The 23,248-nt window shown below is 47.2% G+C and overlaps 9 protein-coding genes across 9 annotated transcripts; 5 read left to right on the top strand and 4 right to left on the bottom strand.

Moving 5' to 3' along the window:
- Positions 1-431: 431 nt before the first annotated feature.
- PAAG_12190 (hypothetical protein) lies at positions 432-611 on the top strand (the record flags this gene model as incomplete). Its single annotated transcript, XM_015847711.1, has 1 exon — positions 432-611. One exon carries the CDS (start codon positions 432-434, stop codon positions 609-611), a length of 180 nt encoding a protein of 59 aa, XP_015702702.1.
- Positions 612-626: 15 nt separating this feature from the next.
- Positions 627-3,332, top strand: PAAG_06238 (hypothetical protein; the record flags this gene model as incomplete). Its single annotated transcript, XM_002791927.2, has 5 exons — positions 627-954; positions 1,197-2,047; positions 2,119-2,406; positions 2,462-2,725; positions 2,793-3,332. 5 exons carry the CDS (start codon positions 627-629, stop codon positions 3,330-3,332), a joined length of 2,271 nt encoding a protein of 756 aa, XP_002791973.2.
- A 1,732-nt stretch (positions 3,333-5,064) lies between these two features.
- PAAG_06237 (urease accessory protein ureG) lies at positions 5,065-6,096 on the top strand (the record flags this gene model as incomplete). The annotated part of the gene is made up of 3 exons (XM_002791926.2): positions 5,065-5,243; positions 5,390-5,488; positions 5,562-6,096. The coding sequence occupies 3 exons, from the start codon at positions 5,065-5,067 to the stop codon at positions 6,094-6,096; spliced, it is 813 nt and encodes a 270-aa protein (XP_002791972.1).
- Positions 6,097-6,560: 464 nt separating this feature from the next.
- Positions 6,561-8,262, bottom strand: PAAG_06236 (U3 small nucleolar RNA-associated protein; the record flags this gene model as incomplete). The annotated part of the gene is made up of 2 exons (XM_002791925.1): positions 6,561-7,538; positions 7,603-8,262. 2 exons carry the CDS (start codon positions 8,260-8,262, stop codon positions 6,561-6,563), a joined length of 1,638 nt encoding a protein of 545 aa, XP_002791971.1.
- Positions 8,263-8,638: 376 nt separating this feature from the next.
- On the top strand, positions 8,639-11,222 carry PAAG_06235 (ribosome biogenesis protein TSR1; the record flags this gene model as incomplete). Its single annotated transcript, XM_015845831.1, has 3 exons — positions 8,639-8,750; positions 8,831-9,294; positions 9,354-11,222. 3 exons carry the CDS (start codon positions 8,639-8,641, stop codon positions 11,220-11,222), a joined length of 2,445 nt encoding a protein of 814 aa, XP_015700057.1.
- A 561-nt stretch (positions 11,223-11,783) lies between these two features.
- PAAG_06234 (transmembrane and coiled-coil domain containing protein) lies at positions 11,784-14,872 on the bottom strand (the record flags this gene model as incomplete). Its single annotated transcript, XM_002791923.1, has 3 exons — positions 11,784-13,919; positions 14,104-14,253; positions 14,303-14,872. 3 exons carry the CDS (start codon positions 14,870-14,872, stop codon positions 11,784-11,786), a joined length of 2,856 nt encoding a protein of 951 aa, XP_002791969.1.
- Positions 14,873-15,283: 411 nt separating this feature from the next.
- On the top strand, positions 15,284-16,514 carry PAAG_06233 (vesicular-fusion protein SEC17; the record flags this gene model as incomplete). Its single annotated transcript, XM_002791922.1, has 5 exons — positions 15,284-15,316; positions 15,381-15,504; positions 15,589-15,895; positions 16,017-16,191; positions 16,275-16,514. 5 exons carry the CDS (start codon positions 15,284-15,286, stop codon positions 16,512-16,514), a joined length of 879 nt encoding a protein of 292 aa, XP_002791968.1.
- Positions 16,515-17,487: 973 nt separating this feature from the next.
- PAAG_06232 (hypothetical protein) lies at positions 17,488-19,209 on the bottom strand (the record flags this gene model as incomplete). Its single annotated transcript, XM_002791921.2, has 5 exons — positions 17,488-17,589; positions 17,649-18,026; positions 18,077-18,132; positions 18,202-18,276; positions 18,378-19,209. The coding sequence occupies 5 exons, from the start codon at positions 19,207-19,209 to the stop codon at positions 17,488-17,490; spliced, it is 1,443 nt and encodes a 480-aa protein (XP_002791967.2).
- A 1,706-nt stretch (positions 19,210-20,915) lies between these two features.
- On the bottom strand, positions 20,916-23,206 carry PAAG_06231 (hypothetical protein; the record flags this gene model as incomplete). Its single annotated transcript, XM_002791920.2, has 3 exons — positions 20,916-22,718; positions 22,774-22,965; positions 23,036-23,206. 3 exons carry the CDS (start codon positions 23,204-23,206, stop codon positions 20,916-20,918), a joined length of 2,166 nt encoding a protein of 721 aa, XP_002791966.1.
- Between the last annotated feature and the right edge of the window lie 42 nt (positions 23,207-23,248).

Below are 23,248 nucleotides of genomic sequence, written 5' to 3'. Positions count from 1 at the left end.
TCTCCAATTCCCGAAATTAAGCGACTTCGGCTGACTAACTACAACAGAGCCGCATGATTGGTACCCACGTGATGCGCCTATCCCAAGGGGGACTAGCGTAGACTGTAACGACGCTCGTCCATATCCTCTGGGTGAAGTTGAAGTTCCCAACATGCGCCCATCCCATCGCTTTGGACATCGCCCTCCCAGTTTGTCTCAAACGCCTTCTGTGGACACGATTAGGTTGGATTCGTTGTGCCGCTGGGTGGTCACCTCATGCTGGTGACGGAACTGTACAAGGTGGGCCATATTTCGATCGCTTGCCCTGCCCCTCCACCTCCGACCTCTCTATCCTCTTTGCTCACTGTACCCGTCATCGTTATCCCGCTGCTGACGCCTTTTTCAGATCTGATTCTTGCTCTGGACGCGGAGGCTGTGACAAACGTTCTCTCATGATCGAAATTGCGCGACTTCTCGACTTCTCGACCGACCAACCGCGGTGTGCCAGTCGCGTCCTGAGTCGGAACCTAGCCAACTACAGCTCTCAATTTGGTCGATATATTGGAAACCAGTTAAGCCAAGCCGATTCCCCAAGATCCCAGAACTGCCATTTGGAGTCCCGAATTCGGTGACTTCGTTCCACGGCGATGATGATGGCGCAGCCATATCCTGCCCACCAAGTTGGCATGGCTCACCACCCCGTGATGCCTCCTGGTCATCCTATGGCTGGGGCCCAACACCCAAACGCGGCACATCTCGCTGGACAAGCTCCAGGAGCCGGTATTGTACAGCAGCTGCATCCTGGTGTCTCTGGTCCAGGGGGACCCCAGGCGACGCAAGGGGGTCCAGTGATGGGCGGCATGCCGCCGGGCACCACCGGTCCAGGCGGACCTGGCCCCAGCGCTCACGCATTATCGCATCTTGGCCCTACCCACGGACATCAAATATATCACCCTCAGCAGATGGGGCAAAACTGTAGGTTTTACTTCAGACCTCTTTTTCGTTAAATCCAACCTTCTAAACCACTCCCTTGTGACTCCTTTGCTTCTTGTGGTGGATCCACGACCATTCAGCTATCTTATGTCACTTATTTCACTTCTGTGAGCATATCTGAGAACGATGTTGTACCTACTTTCTTATATTTTATGAATTTTGTATTATTTGTATTTCCATTTATCGATACATGTCTTATTGCTAATTCATGGATACCATTTTAGATCCCAACAACCCACAATTACTACAACATCAACAAATGCTGAGACAACGACAAATGATTTTGCAGCAGCAGCAACAGCATAATCAACAACAGCAACAACAACATAATCAGCAGCAGCAGCAGCAGCATCAACATCAGCAGCAGCAGCAGCAGCAGCAGCATAACCAGCAACACCAGCAGGCGCAGCAACTTAATCAGCAGCAGCAAGCGCAGCAGCAGCAACAGCAACATGGAGGAATTCCCGTATCTTTGCCGAATGGAACCCAAGGCTTAAATGCTGCGCAGCTTGCTATTCAGGCTAATCCCAATATGCGACCCTTTCCTCTTCACTTACAACATCTTCAAGCCCAAGGGCATCAAGGACAAGCACATACCATGCAACATCAACAGCAGCAATACCTTGCGCTGCAACTAGCAGCCCAACAAAATCAGCAGAACCAACAAAATGCCCAACAACGAGCTGGTCCGCAACCTCAATCTATGCATGATGCCCAGAGCACCCCTCCTCATCCGCAACCTGGCCCCCCTAGCCAAGTTAATACTCCACAACAGTCTCAACAGACAAACCAACAGCAACCTACTCCGTCATCTCAAGCACCTCCTCAGCAAGGTCAACAGCCTCAGTCGCAATCACAAAACCAACCACAACTCCAACAAGTAGCAAATTCGCAAAACCAACCCCCACAGCAACATCCCCAACCCCATCAGATGACAGCCCATGAAGCGCAACTCCGAGCTCAACAGCAAGGTGCCGGCTCTGCAATGATGATGCCACAGAGAATGTCCAACCCCATAAAAAGATCTGCGGTTCTCCGATTATTGACATTTGCGGAACACCTGAGCGCATTCTCCGTAAGTTGCGCTGAGATTTTTCCTTAGACTTTTTATTTATATAACGTGACTGACCCAAATTTGGTTTTCAGGCTCAGTCACCCCAACCTGGTATAGAGTATTGGAGTCGCTTTGTCGACCAATTCTTTTCTCCAAGCGGAGTCTTGCGACAAGGACTTTGGTGTGCAGAGCAGGGCGCTAAACAGTTCGAGATATCTACGCCTGCTCTCGCCCGATATTACTACACTCAGTTTACCAGTGGCATAAGACATATACAGATGATTGTCGAAAATGCGCAGGAAAAGGAACTTCCAACTGGTAGTCAAATTGTCGAGAGTCACAAGACATGTTTCATCTACTTTCTAGCTAATGAGTGCCAAGTACGTGACTAACTACTTGTCGTTTCTCTTTCGGGATTTCCACTGACTATGGCAGGTCGTTGCCCATGGCACACTAAGAGCGCATTACGACATAAATGGAAAAATTGATATTCTCGATCTTACCACTAAGAATCACACGGAGTATATCCCGCGCACTGCGTTGCAACCAGTTTCTCCAGAGCAGAAGCAAAGCCCGAAAGTTGGCAAGGGTCTTGCCAAGAGAGTACAGCAAAAGCAGCCAATCGGACCATCAGTTACCCTTCCTGAGTCCATAGTCACGGAACACGGTGTCCCATCTGCAGTAATTAAATTTTTAGAGGTATGGGCGAGATTCCATTATTTCTTAATAAGATCGAATATTCTAACCGATTTCAATTCATTTGCAGGTCGCGGAGACAATCTCTCAAATGCAAACGTTGTTTCAATATTCAATACAATGTCCACACCTGTCCCCTCCAGACGCGCTCCGACAATTAGTTGCTTCTTTCAATTCTCATCCTCAAGTTATTGCATTTAGCCAGGGGCACATGGGACCTCAACAGACCCCTGGACAACGAACACCTAGCCTTAACGGACCAACACAATTCTCTTCACCTGCCGCAGCTCATCTAGGCCTACCAGGAAGCCAAGGCTCTCCCCATCTCGCAGGACCGACTCATACCCCCAGTCCGGCGCAGAACAGCATGGTAGGGCCCATTGCAATGGTTGCGCAGCAAAGCCAGCAGGGTACGAATACAAGTGGCAGTCAAGGAACGAGTGCCAATACCAGTCCCAATGTGAGCAACAAACGCCGGCGAAGCGCCATCAAGAGTGAAGGGGATGATACTAGTGTAATCCCAGACGTGAATGGCACCGGTCCAAATGCATCAAAAGCACCGAAGGCCAGTCCAAGGGTTGGCGGCAAAAGGCAAAAGGGCACAAGCTGAAGTTAAGATGGGACACCTTTAATGAGGGTTTAAATTAGGAAATAATGTGTCCCCCTGAGAGATTACCTTCATCGTTTCCCATACTTTTCTTCATTTCTTCATTTTTTTTTGTGTTCGTGACTCCCCCTTGGAGATGGACTTGGCGTTAGTGTAGCTGCTTTGAAGTAATCGGGCGTCTGTTGTTATAGTATACTTTACTTTGGACTACCATTGGCGGGGGTTGCTTTTACTTGACCTTTTCTCTCTCGGTTCAGGCGTGGCGCCTTTGTTGTTTATAAACTTCGGAATTTCACTTGGATATCTTGTTTAGTTTACGTGTGTGTTGCTCTCATTTTTATTTTCACTTTTAATTTGTATTTGTGATGTTTTTTGCGAGATCTCCCTGTGCTATTTTACATTTGCTGCATTTTTGAACTTGCAGCTTGCGTCTCTTTGCTTTATTTCAAAGTATTTCCTCCCCCCCCCCCTTTTGTTCGGTGTTCTGACGGAATAAACGGGAAGATACTCTATCTCAACCACTCTCACCTTGGCTTTCTACTTTTTATATAAGTGACGCGGGCTCTTGGTAGGGATTTTCTTGACCATTCACTGTGAACGAAGGGGCATGGTTATCACCATACCCGCATACAAGCAGCTCTCCGTGACAAATGATCATATTCGGTTCTGTTATTTTACATTGTTATCCCCAGCGCTTAATATCATGATAATTGGCGGTTTCTTTTACATCCTTCCACTCTGTTACCTGTTTATGTGTCCCCTTCCAACCGCGGTACCGTGTGATTTCCAGTTCGCCCCTCTCCCCTTTTGCCCCCGATTATTCTTCCTCCGCGGTGTAGCATGGGGAGGTCTTTAAGCCCTACACTTGATGGTGTCATGATAAAACTACATCCTATCGCGCACGAGCCCAAATCTCGCAATAATCTCCCGGCACACAAGTCCCACCAATTTTCCAGCTCTCTTTTTGGGTCATTGTTCACTGGCTCGTCGAATGAGAATTATACCTTAACTTCTACCTACATGGTTTGATGTACCTGTGCGGTCTTCTGTGTGTTGCTAGCTGCAAGCCTTAGGTTTCCCGGCATCCAGACCCCAGCAGCATTTCACTTGATAATGTGAAATTAGTGATACCACAATTCTTTGCGTCAACTTTATTCTCACCTTGAGCTCTATGAACAATTTGGAGTAGGGAAATCTGACCAAGGTTCGGTGGCGTATTCTATAACTAATGTAAAACGAACCGCTCATATTTTATGTCCGTTTCCTAGTCTTTTGCTACGGGGTGGTCATGTTTTTTGCTGGGTCATATATGTATTCTAAGACACCTGACGAAATTGCATTCATTATTAGCTCTGCGAACTCTTTTGGTTCCTGTTGCTTGATACCTGCATCATCTATTGTAACTGCATCAAGGAGTTCTTGGAGCTCCGTGGGCGACAAGAAGTTTCAGGCCTAGCTTTTCTGCGCTAAACTATATGCAGTAATATAATTTCCCAATACGGTAAGTATATTTCCGGATATGGGTTAGCATCTTGACGTCAGTACTGTTATCTCACAACCCCCTCTTTATCCCTATTTTTCTCACCAGGAACAGGAACAGCAAACATCGGAAAACAAACGATTGAGCTAGGCCATTGAAATCGATATCTTTGCTATCACGCTCCCTTGCGTGGTAATTCCAAGCAGCTGAACCGATATATCCATAACTACCCTTTATATTCGACTGCTTTGCGACATGTCAACCGGCCCCCACAACCACCCACAACATCATACACATACCCATTCCCACGATGGTGCTGCGCATGGCCATTCGCATGAGATTCTCGATGGCCCTGGCTCATATCTGAACCGGGAAATGCCCTTGATCGAAGGACGTGACTGGAATGATAGAGCATTTACCATTGGTATTGGCGGGTAGGATTCCGTCCCGCCCCGGTGCATACAATTTTACATTTCCGATTTTGATTTGCAATTATTCGGGGATGAAGCCAAGAAGCAATAAAATGCTCCTTGACTGCGTTATAGGGGCTTATATGTGCTGACCATCTGTCTACATACAGTCCAGTGGGCTCGGGAAAGACCGCCTTGATGCTTGCATTGTGTCTCGCTCTGCGAGACGAATATAACATTGCAGCCGTAACAAATGACATATTCACAAAGTAAGTAAATTGCACATATTCTCCACTGACAATCACTCTGCTTTTCCAACCAAGCTTACAAAAATACCAACAGAGAAGACGCTGAATTCCTCACCCGCAACAAAGCCCTCTCCCCCCATCGCATCCGCGCCATCGAAACCGGCGGCTGCCCCCACGCCGCCGTCCGCGAAGACATAAGCGCCAACCTACTCGCCCTCCAATCCCTCCAGCGCCAATTCCAAACCGATCTCCTATTAATAGAATCCGGGGGTGACAATCTGGCCGCCAACTACTCGCGCGAACTGGCCGATTTCATAATCTACGTCATCGATGTGGCGGGCGGAGACAAGATCCCTAGAAAAGGGGGACCGGGGATAACGGGTAGTGACTTGCTGGTTGTGAATAAGATTGATCTTGCGGATGCAGTTGGGGCTGATTTGAGCGTTATGGAGAGGGATGCGGCGAAAATGAGGGAGGGGGGCCCGACGGTGTTTGCAGAGGTGAAGAATGGCAAAGGAGTTGAACATATTGTGGGGCTGGTTTTGAGTGCGTGGAAGGCTAGTGGGGCGTATGAGGTTAGTTTGCAGAGGTGGAAAAATGGGGCGGTTAGGGGGTCTGGGGAAGTTTGAATGAGGGGAGCAGCAGTTGATGCTATTGCATCTTTTGTCTGATTATAGTTCTTAATAGGTGCATATATTTTTTAAAAAAAGGGGTAATACATATAGGAGCTTAACATATACAGAGTGGCCTATCATACCGTGAGGAACTTGGTCATGTAGCGATGGTTCATATCTAAGTGACGACCTTTTAAATCGAAACGAATTATATTTCTATGCTGCCTTTTCGAAACCTTTTCTACTACACACATACAGTTCCCTATCCATTCTGACCTAGTACTCCTGCGCAATGCGATGCTGTAATCAAAGATGTACACTAATGTAATGTCATTAAGGCATAATGAAAAAATAAACCAGGTGTTCTGTGGAAAGGAGTATCTGAAGCGACGAATCTCGGGAGAGTTCATGCCATAGCTCCTAGACGCTATTTTCGCCCTAGACCCGAAGAAAATATGCCATAATATGTCAAAACGAGGTCACAAAGATTTCGCTCTCGCAAAGCGCCCAAGGGCAGGTCCCAAAGCAGCCTTTTGGCGCTGCAAATTTTTCTTCGCCCAAGACGAGCGTTCTTTCCGGAGCTCCTCAGCCTTAAGCCGCTTCTCATCAATAACATTCTTGTTTCCCCTCTTGCGCAAATACTTGCGCAACGCACTATTCCTCCCACGACCCCTGTTCTTCAACCTCTCAATAATATCATCGGGTTTCCTATCGAGATCGCGCTCCTTCCTACGCACAGCATCGCTCACAATATCAATATTTCCCACAAAGTGCGGATTGAGCGAGATCATCTCCGGCTGCAGTTTTGTAAGTAGTCCTCGTACTTCGGCCTCCTGTCTCTGCTTGGTGGTTTCGTATGGATTGACTTCGGAGGCGTCGAAGTTGGGCTCTCCACTGCCCGGAACGATTAAGCTGGAGAATCCCTTTTCATGGGACACTCCGAGAATGTCGTCATATGGACACCAGCGGACGCGCTCTATGCGCTTCCCATCGCCGCCCCAGGCCATGTATGGACTTTGCACCTTTTCTTGGTCTGCAGCTGCAGCCGTGAATAGCCCTTTCCATACACTGACTTGTGTACCCCAGCCGACAGCGGTTAGTTCGCGGTCACTGATGGCGACGCTTGAGCCGGGTTGGGGAACGGAATAGTTGTGTACCTCCTTGAACATGCGGATATCCCATATTGCCATGCGCATATCTTGACCTGTTGATACCATGTATCGTCCCTGTCGGTCGACTGCCACTGATCGGACGGGTCCACGGTGGGTGAGGGTTTTGACGAGGGCAGTTGAAGAGTTGGGAGACCAGAGGGAGACGGTGCCGTTTTGGTGTCCGACGTGTAGAATGGCGTTATAGGGGTTTTGACAAAGGGATGTTGGGGAGCCTTGACGGGTAGCCAGTTCTACTACCAATTGGCCTGTGGAGGTGTCTGTATATTTAAGGTATCCGCTGGTAGCCTAGAGGAGAGAGAACACGTTAATGGACGTAGTCTGCATGTAAGGGTATTTTTCTTATACTCACAACACTAGCAAGAAGGAAATGGTACGGAAGAAATTCCAAGTGTGTGGCTTCAACATGTTTTTGCAAACAGTGTATCTCAACACCAGCATGATCGTAAATGTAGACATATTTTTTCTGCGCCACGGCAAAGAACTGGTCGTTATGCAGCCATTTGGCATCTCTTATAGTTTCTCCAAGCTGTAATTCACAGCCCAGCTTCCCATCCCGCCAGTCCATCGTAGCAACATGTCCCTTCCTGCCTCCCAATAAAAGTTTGCGTCCGTTTCTCGTATAATCAGCGGTGTACGGTCCCAAGTCTTCCAGCTTGAGTTCAAAGCCTTTCTGTGCAGTTTCTATTCCCACACTTTCCTTAATATCCCTTTGTCGCACTTTATATGTTTTCTCGAGTTCCCCTTCAGGTTCCAAATAACCACCTTCGGCTTCCAGAAGAATTTCCGCATCTTTCGCTTTCAGCGCTGCATCTTTATATTTCGCCTCCAGATTTTTCAGGTTGCTGCGGAGTTTCTTGTCCTTGGCACTCTTCGCATTAATCTGCTTCCCTCTCCCATATTTTTGTCGCGCTTCTGCCACTCGCTGCTTGTCCTCCCGCGACTCGGTGCCATTTTTCTCGTGTGATTGGCGGACAACGTCCTCTTTTTGGGAGGCGGATTCAACCTCCATAGCTGAGACGAGGGATTACATACACCGTATCAAAGGCTCACGCTGCAAAATCCTGCAGAATGTCGCAGAGGAAGCGCATCGCCGACACAGAATCTCTCGTCTGGGGATTTATTTTCTGTGGCTTTGCGATACGGGGAATGATGCAAAAGGCACAAACACATGTCATGTGACTAGCCTTGCATTAAACTTATCAAACGACACGAAAATAAACTCCGATATTGAAAATAAATATCCAGACTAAAAGGGAGAGACGATTACAGCGTTAGAAGGTAGGGTTCCGGATTGCTTTTCTACATAGCCTTGTTGGCTCTCATTATATATCGCTGTGAATCTGGCCTCTCTTCCATACAGATTCAAAGGGTCCAGCTCTCACAGCATGGCTCCCGCTGTGGCTACTCCACACCACCATCGGAGTACGACGAAGAGTACGCACAAGTCGTTTAAGTCAAAACATATGTCCAAAGGCGCTCTTAAAGATTTATCCAAAGGTAATTCATTTTTGAAATAAACGATATGCGGCTGTTTTTTGAATTACTCTTGCGCACGGCCTAACACACTCTACTGGTAGGCAAACTAGAAGGCCGGGGTGGCCGCAAAACCCCCCACCAGCAACTTATGTCGAAACTTGATCGCCGAAACCAAGCACGCCAGAAGCAAAGATTGAAACACCAAAACAAGTCTGAGTCCTTGAGCATATTCTCCGGCCAAAATGGTGCTGCGAGACATGTTGCCGTTATACCTCTTTCGGATGCCGCCGATCCCCATGCCGCTATCAAGAAACTGAACGAAAGCCTCGATATACCTGATACAGATGTCCAGGGCAGTACGTGCCGTGTGCGCATAGAGAGATTTAAACAGAATATCCTATATATCCCCACGAGACGAGACTTGATTGCAGCTCTGGACAGTTGTCGCCTATCGGATTTCGTCATTTTCATACTTCCCGCAGATGATACACTGGACGAGGGGGCTGAGTTGCTGTTGCGAGCTATTGAAGGGCAAGGTATATCGAATGTTCTTGCAGTTGTACAGGTATGAAAAGTTTGCTCCACCGACTTTGTTATACTCTAGTGGTTAACAGTTATTCATAGGGTCTTGACAAAATCACCCCACCCAAGAGATGTCCACAAATCACAGCTTCACTCAAGTCTTACATCACACACTTCTTCCCTATATTAGAGAAGGTGCATTCTCTAGACTCAAGACAAGAATGTTCCAACATAGTAAGGGGTATATGCACAGCAACTCCGAAAGGCATTCGCTGGCGGGATGACAGAAGCTGGATGCTTATTGAAACCATCCAATGGCCCGAATTGTCATCTAAAGCATCCGGCGAAGTTGTGGTTACTGGTGTAGTACGGGGCAAAGGCTTAAAAGCGGACCGCTTAGTTCACATACCTTCTTGGGGCGACTATATGATCTCATCTATCACTGCTGCGCCATTGCTCTCATCGAAACAACAGAAGATGGGTGATGATCGAATGAATATCGACTACACAGCTCTGCCCCAGGTTTTGGACCAACCAAGTGCTGATTGTGATGATTTAGCTACCGTGGCTCCTGATGAAGTCGTTATGGTGGATGATGCAGTCTCTATGGGTGATGCTGAAAAGAAAGGTGTGCTTCTCGATGATTATCACTATTTCTCGGACGACGATGAGAAGGGAACCACACGACCAAGGCGATTACCGAAGGGCACGTCAGATTACCAGGCAGCATGGTATCTTGACGATTTCTCCGACTCTGGCTCTGACCTAGTTGATGAAATGGATGATGTCGACGATGATATGGACTTGGACGGCCCAGCCGGTCCAGAGGACGGTGTTTTCAATGTAGACAATAGAGACGCTATGACTGAGGCTGGCGGCCCTTCAGAATACCCACAATCAGAAATGCTCCTGGATCCATCCCCTGAAGATGAAGCTGAACAAATAGAAGAATATCGCGCGAGCCGCAAGAATGAAGAAAAGGATGACTTGGAATTCCCCGACGAAATAGAACTTCACCCAAACACCATCGCAAGAGAAAGACTGGCTAGGTACCGCGGCCTCAAAAATCTGAAAACCAGCCATTGGGAAATGGAAGAGGACAGGGCCCATGAGCCTGAGGACTGGCGGCGTCTACTGCAAGTCCCAGACTACAAAAGCTCCAAAAACCAATGTGTTAGGGAAGCGCTCGCAGGTGGCGTCAGGCCTGGAACCCGCGTCAATGTCCATCTCCGTGATGTAGACCTCAGCCTAAAATCTCGCCCCACACAACCAATCTCCCTTTTCTCCCTCCTCCGCCACGAACACAAAAACACCGTCGTCAACATCAACATAACTCTAAACTCCAGCGTCGAAAAGCCCCTGAAATCCAAAGAAGAATTAATCATCCAATGCGGTCCGCGCCGCCTGGTCATCAAACCCCTCTTCTCCTCCGCCGGAAACACTCCCAACAACGTCCACAAATTCGACAGATACCTACATCCTGGCCGCAGCGCTGTAGCCACCTTCATCGGCCCCGTATCATGGGGATCTTTGCCAGTCTTGGTGTTCAGAAACTCGCCACCCACCACAGACGCTGAGGCAATGCATTCAGCCACCGGCAATGGCAGCTCCCATGCCAGTGAGTTGGATACCTGGGAACTAATCGGCACAGGGACGACGATGGCACCGGACCATTCGCGTGTTATTGCCAAGCGGGTCATCCTGACTGGCCACCCCTACAAGATTCACAAGAGGGTCGTCACGGTGCGCTACATGTTCTTCAACGCGGAGGACGTTAATTGGTTCAAAGCCCTGCAACTGTGGACGAAGAGGGGTCGGAGCGGGTATATCAAGGAGAGTCTGGGCACGCATGGGTATTTCAAAGCAACGTTTGATGCTAAAATTAATCCGCAGGATGCTATTGGGATTAGTTTGTATAAGCGTGTTTTCCCCCGCAAGGCAATTGCCTGGGGGGAAGAAACCGCGAATTAATTGGTATGCTAAAGCAGGGAATAGCAGAAAAAAATGGGTTGTTTTGGAACACTTTCCCATTCAGTATGATGCCAATACCTTTTCTTCCCCGTTAATTTCTGTTTCCCTTTGTGTGACAAATGGGAAATTCCAAGATTAATGACAAGTGTGGCGTGTTTAGAGTCAGGGGATGATGGATAAATTTCCACGAACCACGAAGAAAGGACATACGCATTGCGTTACATTTATATATGAAAAACATTTGATTTAATGATTCCATCTAGTATCTATTCTCCATATCTATATTGGTTTACTCGTTTATAGAACGTTTATCTCGTACATGGAGCCGTCTAGCAGCCGAAAATTTTACCATTTGCTAGATAAGTTACACTGAAACAATAATACCATACGGACGTGTGACCGCAAAACATTCTGGAAAGTGAAAATTCGACACTAATAATATAAAAGCGTAACAGCTAAGGAAATGTGACAGTTGATCCCGATAATAAACCCGACACAATAGCAAATAGTAAAGGGTCATTAGCAGTCGTCCATCAACAATTCCATGGGTGATATACTCCTTCATGTGATCTCACCCCCCACCTCAAGTCTCCCAAACCGGATATGATACATAGCCTCCATCACCCGCCCTTCTACCTCCCGTTCTACCCTCCCAACCTCAGCAGGCGAAGGTTGAGGAACCGTATTATTCGCCGGGGGTTGCTGTGGCTGCTGTTCCGAGCTCGGTTGACCCAGTTTCTTCTCCTTTTCAAGCTGGAGCTGCTTCTTATCTCCCTCATCTCTAGCCTTCAACATATCGATTTGCCGCTGCAATTCTTCCTGGTCCAGATGGTCATATCCGATCCTCCTGAGAATATGCCCAACCATGTATTGGTACCGAAGGTGACCAGTGACTGAATCACTCATGTCAAAGTTCTCCACACCGGGGACACCAGTAATAGCCTGAAGACCAGCAATTCCATATTGAGCACTATTTGCGCGGTATAGAAATCCAAGCACTGCGTCGTTCAGGGAGTAGACATTGACCAGCCGGCCACTGACAACAGTGCGCATCAGTTGCCAATGGCTTGCAGTTGACGGGGTGGGCGACCCAATGAGAATCGCAGATTCAACCAAACCAAATGCACGCCTTTTTGCGAGGCTTAAAAGACAGCAGAAAATTACACGAGCACCCAAGGAATAGCCGATCAGGGTTACCGGACGTTCACCTTGAGCTTTGTTGATCAAAGCATCAGCAAGAACATGACCCGCCTTGTCAGCCCGAACTTTGGCGATACTGAAAGGATTATCGATTACGTGAGCAAGTTTAAGCAGGGCAACAGGCCACATTATAGAGCCAAGAATGGGTGCGAAAACAGTCCCTGTGATAGCCTGCCTTGTTGCGACAGCCCATGCAGTATGTCTGACTACTGTCGTCATTGCATTGCCAAGTCTCATCAAGGCCTTAAACTCCCATCGCAGCGCGAATACTTCGGAATCGCGTCCAAGAACTCGCCAGGGGTTAACGATGTCTTCTTCCTCAGAAAGCCAACCACTGATTGCGATAGTAACCCTAAGACGTTGATCCGTTGGAACCGTAGTTATAGGACTCCCCTCTAAAGGCGCGGGCGTATAGAGGGGGAGGAATGCAAAGTCCTCAACCTCCTTTGCATACCGCTCCATCATCTTTCCGGTCATTCTGGCACCAAAGGCACCGAAAATTCCGCCAATAATAGTGCTACTGCTGGCAACTACACCAAGGTATCCAGCTGCAGCAGTGGCCCCCAGGCCAAGGCCGCCCATCACAGCACTGATGCCAGCGGCGACAACAGGAGCAGCGAATCCTCCAGTCAAGCCGATGAGAACACCTCCCGCAGCAGATGCTAGCCTAATCTTCCACTTCCTGGATGTTTTTTTCTCCTCAACTTTTGTCTTAGCTTCCTGTTCTGCCGTCATTGCTCTGGCGGTTTGCAATAGGCCTTCAGCTACTTTGATCTCGTCATTAACCAGGTCATCCACAGTCAGTCCAAGACTGGACGCCATTCTGAGCATCAAGACTCGTGAATGAGCACTGTAGTGCTCAAGGCTAAGAAGTAAAAGGAGAACCGAATGAAGTAGGACCAATTTCGTGTCATGTGGTAGTTGGATCAGGGGTGTCTCTACCGGCGGGTAGCGGCTCGCAAAGCTTGTACGATTTGGTCTCAACCTTGTAAAGTCTGGTTCGGCGGTGCTTTCTACGTCTTCGACCTCCTGGCTCCCTTCAGGTGGTTCATTTGCTAGAGATTCAATTGCGTCTGGTGTATTTATGATCTCCCCAATACGGAAGGTAACTGAATCTTTCCAGATACTAAAATATCTCAGTGACTCCGCCTCAACTTTTACTAGTAGCGTAGATGGCTTTCGGGTTGGAGGACCCAGTTTGGCCTTTTGAGATCTAGATGGGATAGAATCGCTGTCGTCTGGAGCTGGATTATGAACACTGCGACGCCTTCTCGAATCCACCGTGTTAAAATAAGTGAATATTGTTTGCTGCATCTCATCCACAATGTCGACCATGAGCAAAGCTAGAGACTGTCGGTCGCCTAAGCTGAGAACTGTTGCAATGTCGCCTCCCATTTTATCTTCTTGGTATTGGCCGTGCCCCAAGTCCAAGCCGCTGCATGGTTCACTCCCGGGCATTGGTGATGCCATTTTACTGTCCGTAGAATGCCGCGCAAGCTGCGCGCATATGATTTATATCAAATGCATAGGATGTCTGGACAGAAGCTTGAGGCAAAATAATAAAATTGAATAAAATATACAAAAGACTGGCACATCTGGATGAAAGCTGTAGTCGAACTGGAGTAGAGATGTTGTAAACAAAAGAGCATCGAGCAATCGAAGAAGAAGGTAGAGAGCGGACGTTGAACTCGGATTGATGAGTCAGCCGCCAGCTTGAAAAGGGTCCCCGGGCAGGAACATTTTCGGGCCATTTCGGTATGAGAACGAGGCTGACGATTAGGAAAGGAAGCGTTGGAGAGCGCATTGGATATGCATATCCAGGGATGGATAACTGTATGGAGGACACGCATAAATACCCCAGTTCCTCAGCTTGACTGAACCACGAAATATCTCCCTATCGCCTTCGACGCGGGTTTCAACGCATCGCCATCCCAAACCTCCCCGTCTGGATGAGTTTGTTTCTCTGCCTTTGTGCGCTGAATCCTTCTGCTCCATCCAACGTATTGCTCTTGTTTAAGAGATTCCTCAAGGTCCTTTATTCCGATTGTATTCTCCTCTTGGGCCTCAACGGTCTCATCGCGAATAGTCCGCAACGGGGTAATGCCAGAGGTGTCGATGCGCTGAACCTCCCTCACAAAATGAATCTGTGATTCAAGAGTTTTGAGCATTTCCTCTTCCTCCTCAACGCTCGAGGGTGGTGGGAGCGCAGAAAGTTTCAAGAGATGGTGGAGCTGTTTCAACGACACAGTACCTGACTGTGGAAGAGGCGTGTTTTGCGGTAAAAGGGACTTTACCGACCAGCTGGGCTTTGAGGGAATGAAAGCGGGATCTTCTATGGGAACAACTGCTGATGACGACGAGCGTCGAGTACGTCTGGATCCTCTCTGGCAGGTATTATTGCCAATACCTTGTAGGACTGGTCGCAGAGACCGAATGCAGTAGGGTGCCATTGAGTCAGGATAGGATGATGTATATAGGCCAACCAGCACCCAGGAACTACTGCCTTTTGTACAATACTGGGTCAATTGTCGAATAAGTTGACAGATATCTCTGCTGCTGTGTTCGCACTCCGTAGTAGTATAATCCACAAGCAAAAACGGAACATTGCGAGAACTTTTTATTGCTGCAAGCGCCGTGGCTATAAAACCAGGCGTCGTGGCTATAACCAACCAGACATCATCAGCCCTGCCAAGAGAATCCAACCCATAATTATATCACCACCCCCCATCATCGCATCCATGGACCATTACTTAAGTACTGCAGCCATCTACACCAGTTCTATAACGATTCTCCTAACCCTATGAGCTAATTTTTTTTTTTTTTTTTTCCAGTTCTTTTATTTCCAAAGGGCAATCCAGACCATGGCACAGGATCCACGAGTCCTCCTACAGAAGGTGTGCACTGGTATCGACTCCCCGCAGTCTGATAGACGTATCTAACCGATGGCAATTATGACAGGCCGACAAAGCGCTCCAAAGTGCTTCAGGCGGATTCAGTCTGTTTGGCGGACGGACAGAAAAATATGAAAATGCCGCAGACCTGTACTCACAAGCCGCAAATGCGTTCCGGGCACAGAAGATGAGTTGGTCTCACCCAGACTCTTTTCCCACCTCGAATCGTTCCCGATAGCCGTCATGATACGTAGTTTAACACATGCGGAATACAGACAAGGAGGCGGGAATGGCGTTTGAAAAAGCAGCAGCAGTTTTCACCAAGAATCTTAACGAGCCAGATGATGCGGCCAATGTCTTGACGGAGGCATTCAAAGTATACCGAAAGACAGACCCTGAAGATGCCGCTAGAGTGCTCCAGGTTGCAATCCAACACTATATTTCCAAGGGGAACTTCAGACGGGCTGCGACCCATCAACAAAACTTGGCTGAAATCTATGAGGTGGAAATTGGGGATGAATCAAGGGCGTTGGAAGCATATGAAAAAGCTGCGGAATGGTTCGAGGGAGACAACGCGGAAGCGTAAGTCACTTTCCCGCTACCTCTTCCCAAACTCCTTTTGTGCCTCTTGGTGGGCGTGGATTTAAATGAGAGGAGAAATGAAGAAAAGGAAACGGAATGCTAAATGTTTGGTCGTTCACAGACTAGCCAACAAGCATTTTCTCAAAGTCGCAGACCTCGCCGCCCTCAAAGGAGACTACTACAAAGCCGTCGAGAACTTCGAGCGTGTGGCCAGATCATCCATTAACAATAGTCTGATGAAGTATTCGGTAAAAGATTACTTCTTGAAAGCTGGCATCTGCCACCTTGCCTCAAAGGTTAATACGACAAAGAGCGTCCATTTCCCTAGTCATCTCTCAAAGTAAAGGAACGACTGCTAACAAGACACACTTTCCCACAGGACCTTGTCGCCACCAACCGCGCTCTACAGACCTATAGAGAACTAGATAACTCCTTTGCAACGACACGCGAACATATGCTCCTTGTCGATCTGGCGCAAGCTGTTGAGCAGGGTGACGCAGAAGCGTTTGGCGATAGGCTATTTCAATATGATCAGTTAAGCAAACTGGATAAATGGAAGACGGCGATATTACTTCGCGTCAAGAACAATATCGAGGAACCTGGGGAGGATTTCTCATGAAATGGCATTGACGTTCTGTAATTTTTGTCTTGCTCTTTTTCTTTTCTTTTCTTTTTTATTTTTTTTGGTAACACTTGTCATTTCGTCAAAACATTTTTATCCCGTGGACAGTTTCTGTCTTCCGCCACCCATACCTCTTTCTCCACTGATCCCTCCTTATTTATATCTTGAGGCAACCCTTCGCATTTTTACGCCTTTGTTCTATTATCTCAACTGATTGCGGAAATTTCCAAAAGGAGTCCGTAGTTCGAGAGCTTCATAAAGGTACATATCTGGACCAACCCAAAACGCGAGGTGTGGCCTCTTCCATCATGAAGGACAGTTTACCACTGCCCGATTAATAGCTTTAGACGTTGAACTTTCGTGATTTGGGGATTTCAAGGAGAAAATAATTAACAGGAACTTTAGTTATGTTGTACGGATTCTTTTTAGCCCTCCGGTCAAATGATTTGTGAAGTTGTGTTTCTAGTCTCGCTTCTTCTCTGGGAGACGCTGTTATGGATTCATACGGGCAGTTAAATCAATGCAAGAAGGATTTACTTTGTACATCAACGGACACCGGCAGATATTCTCGTGAGAATGAAATGAGTTGGAAATTTATGGGGAGTGCTTCTTAAAAGGTAGCAAACCGCCCTTAAAATCTTTGCTAGAGTAACTACCTCATTGTCCCTTTCTCAGGCTCTATCCTCGAGCCGTTAACCCACTCCCGTTTCCTAGGCAAGAGAAAGGACAAAGCAGATAGCCATACTCATAAATTTCTTCATTACTGCCTAATTCTCCTTCAAAACTATGTAGTAACATTTCGAAAGAGTATCCCGCGCCCGTAACTCCTAGATAAAAATTAAAATAATAGAATTTGTAAGCAACCAATGACCTCATTACTGGGTATCAAGTGCTCAATGCAATGCACCTTGCTTTCAAAAAGGACAGCCATAATCCTGGTACCCGATTCCCTCCTTCAATTACCCCCTGCCTATTCCAAAGAAATGTCAATAGAAGGAGACCCATACCCCTCACCACTCACCAACTTGACAACAGCAGTCATAGTCCCCTTATCCTCCTCGCCCCCTACATCCTTACCAGCAACAGAGGCAGAAGTGGAGACAGGAATGTCACCAAACCTATTCACCAAACCAACCCATCTGACAACCCTTCCTTGCCCTCCTCCGCCCCTTCACGATCATACGCACATTTCTTAGTCCACAGTTCAATAATCGGCAACTGGATTTTGTTAACAACTCCTTGCTGAATAGACCGTGTGCCAAGATTCATGTCATAGTTCTTCTCCGCTAGATGCGTGTAGATCGCTTCGTCATCGCCTTCGAGCTTGAGACGGACGGCGCGTGTGAATATGGAGCTGGTTTTACTTGTAAGGGCACCGCCAAGAGTTTTATGGATAGAAGCCAGGCGAGAACGCAGGTCGTTAATATGTTTATGTGCGGGAGCTGCTGTTTCAAGCTTAGAGTAAGGGAGAAATGGGATTATGGCATCGATGTGGCTGGTTAGTGAGGCCTGGAAATTTTCGTCATGAGGTGAGTGTCTTCACTGGAGAGTTTACATACACCATAAGTTCTAATTAAGTCTTTTCTCAGCGCTTTGTCCAGAAGGTCCCAACGAGCTGAGTGCCAGTTGTTCTTGGAATTGGATCATAGGTAGTTTTTATAGAAACCCAGAATTGTTTTCTCACTATCCGTTACGGAGAGAATACATATGGTCCTCGCATTGGTGAGTACGCTAGGATTACCTTTGTCTTGCTTGGTGCCTTGAAGGGAGTGAAAGAAAAAAGTATCAGTTTCGATATATCTCCGGAATGATGAGTTCGATTGCATCGCATTGGGTAGGGTTTTATCGAGATATACTCACCTTGGGCGCGGCCATCTAGCAGTGTAATAAGGTCCGAACAGCCAGTTTTGTCCAGGTCGTCGAAGTATACCACCTCCACTTTGTTCAAGTGGTTCATCGACAGATTGTCAGACGATACTCCCCCGTTAGTAAATAATTTGTTTGTCTTTTTGACTCGAGCAATAATGGAGTTGGCAGATATCAATTTGCCAACACAAGCAGCTAGTTCAGCCTGGCCATGGCAGGGGTTTCCAACAAATGCTAACAATAGTGCACCACTTCTGGGAAGCACAAGAGGCGACTTGACATACTTCGCTACGCACTTAACCGCGAAACTCTGTCCGATCAAAAAATATGGTGCCTGGAGGAGAGATTTCATTCCTAGTGTTTCAAAAATTTGTCGTTCTTCTTTTGAGGGTACATCTGGTCCACTGGTAACTTGAAGATGATAACTGAGACCGAAGTCCAGCCGCTGTAGGAGCGAAACGCGGTGAAAACTGCTGCACCAGAGGGTCTGGGGAGTTGCGTTACTGTTGCCTGCTAGTAAGTCCTCACCCTTCATAGATAATTTGGTCGCGGTAGAATCCCACAAGTCTTGAGGAATAGAATGCGGATTCGCACCAAGGCTCAGAAGAGTTTGGACAACTACGGTTTCCGCATTCTGCAAAATGGCAAATGCAATGAGAGGGATGCCAGAATTATACTCGGTTGCATTGGGATTTGCTCCGTTATCAACGAGCAGCTTGCTAATATCAGCATCGTTCCGCTTAACGGCTTGGAAAATGGCAGAATATCCATCGATACCCTGATTGAGCGCCTCTTGAACGCATTCAGAGGTATGGGAACTGAGCATGGTTTAATTCCACGGTAGTCACTCTTAGTCTGTAGAGCCTTGATAACTGCTTCGGCCAAGGTTAGACACTCAGAGCTTTCCGCCTGGATGGTAACAGTATTATCTATTACATCACCCCCCATGATTGAGATTAGATCCTGTGTTATCTCGTTGGCTTGATTTCGATGCTGTGATATCAATAAGTAAACTAGTAACCATCGACTTCATGGTCAAAAAATAGCAAGGAAACATGTAGACACACACCAGTGGATCTAGCCAACTGTGGCTTTTTGGAATCTGACCAGTATGACGGTGCGCGTACGTGCAGACATTGTCACTATATTTACATGTCCTCTCGTTCCAGTAGTAGCAGGTTATCGCCTTTTTTTGGATGCTAGTGAGAGGCATTTTCGCTTGAATACTGAATGCCAATATTTATAAGACAACAGAAGGAAATCCTTGAGAGCTAGTTGGTATCCAACGGAAATTATCGGTCAATATCTGCTGGTAGGAGACAGCGAAGGATATCAAAGGCAGCTTATAATGAAACGAAGAGAGAGGGGAATTCAGCAGCAACAGAAATAAAGCAAGGGCAAGAGAAAGTATTTATGTGTAATATCTTTCTTTGAAAACGAAAATATATAGAGCATAAGGCAAGGAAGTGAAACTCAAGCTATCTTTCATGCAAACAGCACTGGTGTGAGAAAGCGATACAAACAACGTCAAGGTGCATTGAATTTTTGCTGAACCTGATCTCTTGGATATCAAGTATCAAAAACACTCTAAACTAAGCCAAATACTCCATTTAGGCTCCCGATCAATGGTTTTGGTGAAGGGCATATTCCATTAACACGCTGGCGAGCCATTTTGGCCTGCCCCTACATTGGCAAAAAGTAAACAGTGAAGGAAGGGGTAGGATTGCACTCCCTCTCTTTTATGCCTGGAGACAAATAAGCGGAAGAAGCAAAGAGAGATTTCCATAAATCTGGAGACTGGAGGTTGGACATAGCTATCGTTTCTTCGACGGTACAGCTAAATTAGCTGAGTGAAGTAAACTTGGAACATCCAAGCGACGAACCGAAAGAAAAGGTGATCCTGTTGGAGGATTCCCCGGCTACCCGAGGTCACGTGCACCTATGTATTTATTAGTAGCTAGCTAGCTTGCTTAGAGTCACACAATGCAACAAGGTTGATAACGGTCCTCTAAGAGATCCCACTCTTGCTGACTAATGACGGGTTGTTCCGTAAAAAAGGGGTATCGAGATAGGAGTAGACACTACGGCAAATCTCATTCAGACACAATAACTATACCTTTCTGTTTTATGGATACATTATCACATTACGCACATCAATATCATTAATCCCATCCAAAATAGCCAAGAAGACAGAAAAATCATCAAAAAACAAAAACCCAGCAACATCAAGCAAATGGGAACAGGGGATATCAAAAATCAGAATAGGTCTCGTATACAGCAGGGAAGGGAGAGGCGAATATTGTGCAGCGCCTCTGGTTGTCCAGTAACGAAGTGAAAGGGAGAAAAGGAAAAGGGCGGGGGAGTAAGAAACTGAAATATTAAACGCCAGAGATTGAAATGATAAAAAGGAAGAAACAAATACAAACTTCGTTCCACTCGTTCGATTTGCCCCAATCATCGAAATATTATTCAAGGACGATATCTGCCAATTGGTTAAAAATGGAAGTCGGAAAAGATAATGTGACAACGCATTTACAACCCCTTAAAACGAGCCCATCCAGCAGCCTTAATATCTCCACCGCCAGAATTCGAAAGGAGCCATCCCTTCTGCTTCGTCGCATTCTCTTTCTCTTCAACAGCTCCAGCACAATTCCGTCCCTCTTCCGCGACCTTCCCGCTAACATCTCTTCTCCTCCCAATACCTAGACCAGCAATGTAACTGCCGTAGCCAGGTGAACCATGCCCAAAATTCGACCCCAAGTCAATGCCAGAATTGCTGACCACGCGACCCTTGCGATCGCGATCGCGGGGAGCTGGACTGGGTTCTTTGCCGTCATCACTATCGTCGTCGGCATGTAGGGATTTGTATGCGGAGGGCTTACCACTCCTAAGTGTCCACCGATTTTTGCCTGGGGTTGAGTTTTTCCCCGTGCTATTTTGGGTTGCGCCGTTGGCAGACCCGTTGAGGTCGTTAAAGTACTTTCCGTATTTAGACTCGCTGGCCCCCAATGCTCGAGATTTCACCGGGGTCGAATATCCTGGAACGTTGAGTGATGAGTTTGGCATGTCAGTCAACGCAACGCGGCGGATACTGCTTGATTGACTATACGAGTTGAGTTGTTGTTGTTGTTCGTCAGGCTGTGGTGTGGGGGGGTTCATTTCCAGTGGATGAAGGACAGGTGATGGTACATCTGTTTGATCTTCCGAGACTTGGTAGTTATTGTTGGTCCGGAGATTATCGTCCACATCTTGATCATCCACACACAGATTCTCTGTATGCTCCTTGCCATATATGTTTTCATCGCCACTATAGTAGCTACTCGAAAGACTATAGTTGTCCTTACTGCGATGCCGCACAACTGTGCCGCTCCGGTTAAAGCCATATGTGTCTTCCATAGTCTCCCAATTTTTTACGCCAATATCACCGCCATGTATGCCGGGAGATCCGAGGCGGCCGGGCAGCGGAGAAACTCGGTCGGCATGCAATGGAGGACACGGCGACGAGGGATAGGCGAACCGGTTATCATTCGCTAAAGATGGCATACCACTAGGATCATGGGTGGTAATTTTAGGGGATTCAGGGCGCGAGTTCTCAGATTTGGGAGGAGTGTTGATGACGGCAAACTGAGGTCGAGATGAGGTGCCACCACCGTCCCTCACAGGAGTGCGTGCGGCGGCCACCGGGGTATGCTGGAATTGCCCATACTGACGCATCTGTTCGCTGGGAAGATCCGAACGCGAATGTCGATGAAATTGGGCTGAATAGGCGGATTCCCTCGGATTGTTGACACCAGTTTCAACGGAGCCAGTACGGATGTGAAGAAAAGGAACAGTGCGAGGGGGATTAATCAGTGGTTCTTGAGTAAGAGACATGCGATTAGAGTTAGGGGAGTCAGCTGTGGTGGTGTTTAGGTGTTTCTCTGCGATATCTGCAATCTCGGATTTGCTGCGTTTGTGAGGACGCGCGGTAAGGTGGTTTTCCAATGGATTCATATCCGGCGGAAGTTTAGAGATTTTGCGGAAAATAACTGCCAAATAAAAAGATATAACCAATGATACAAGGTGCAATGCTCCAAGAACACAACAACCAACAAAGATTGCATAGATGATTTTGGATGTTGTCATTTCCTTATCGAAAAGGGTACCCCAGCCGTATGTCTTGCTATCGTGCTCGACTCTAGCTATGATGCCGATAAAGAGATAGAGCGGAATCAGTCCAGCGTCTAAAACACACGCAAACAACATATAGCTAGCAGATGAGGCAGGACTGCGAGCCGTCAAGGAACCACACAGATGGTAGACTCCGTATACGGTATGAAGAATTGCAACGGCGGGCTAAAACATTGAGTCACAAACATAATCCACGCGATGGTAGAGGTCAAATACATACTGCAACACGGATCATCCACGACACTTCTCCCTTCGTATCTTTAATGCATATCACACAGAACAGCAAACCCAGCGCTCCAGCAAGAGCCAAAATCCTCAATATCAATTGAAAGATCCTTGTGTATTTTACCCTGTCAATGGTCTTCGGGTTCATCGTTTTCTTGTTATCATTTCCATTTGGAATCACAGCGTACTGCGTATAATATTAGCAAATTGTAATTCCATATATTTATAGTTATTTCATATCCCTAGAAGTTCCATACAGAATCCGGATGCCGATTGAAGTTCACAAGGGGTCCCTTTCTTTCCATTCGAGGCTCGCGCGGTGTACAGCTTGTTTGCGTCACAGCCTTTGGATCAAAGTTGTCTGATATGCCAGAGAAACGGTTATAGGTTGGTCCGTCATAGAGAAACGGCGGCTCCGTTCGTCCCATGTCCGCGATGGGAGAACAAACCAGTGGATCTGAAATGGGGGA

This window comes from Paracoccidioides lutzii (genome assembly GCF_000150705.2).
Source record: "Paracoccidioides lutzii Pb01 unplaced genomic scaffold supercont2.17, whole genome shotgun sequence".
In the NCBI taxonomy this organism is placed as follows: Eukaryota; Fungi; Ascomycota; class Eurotiomycetes; order Onygenales; family Ajellomycetaceae; genus Paracoccidioides; species Paracoccidioides lutzii.
Note: the sequence above shows the minus strand (reverse complement) of the source record. Positions and strands in the feature narration are given on the sequence as shown.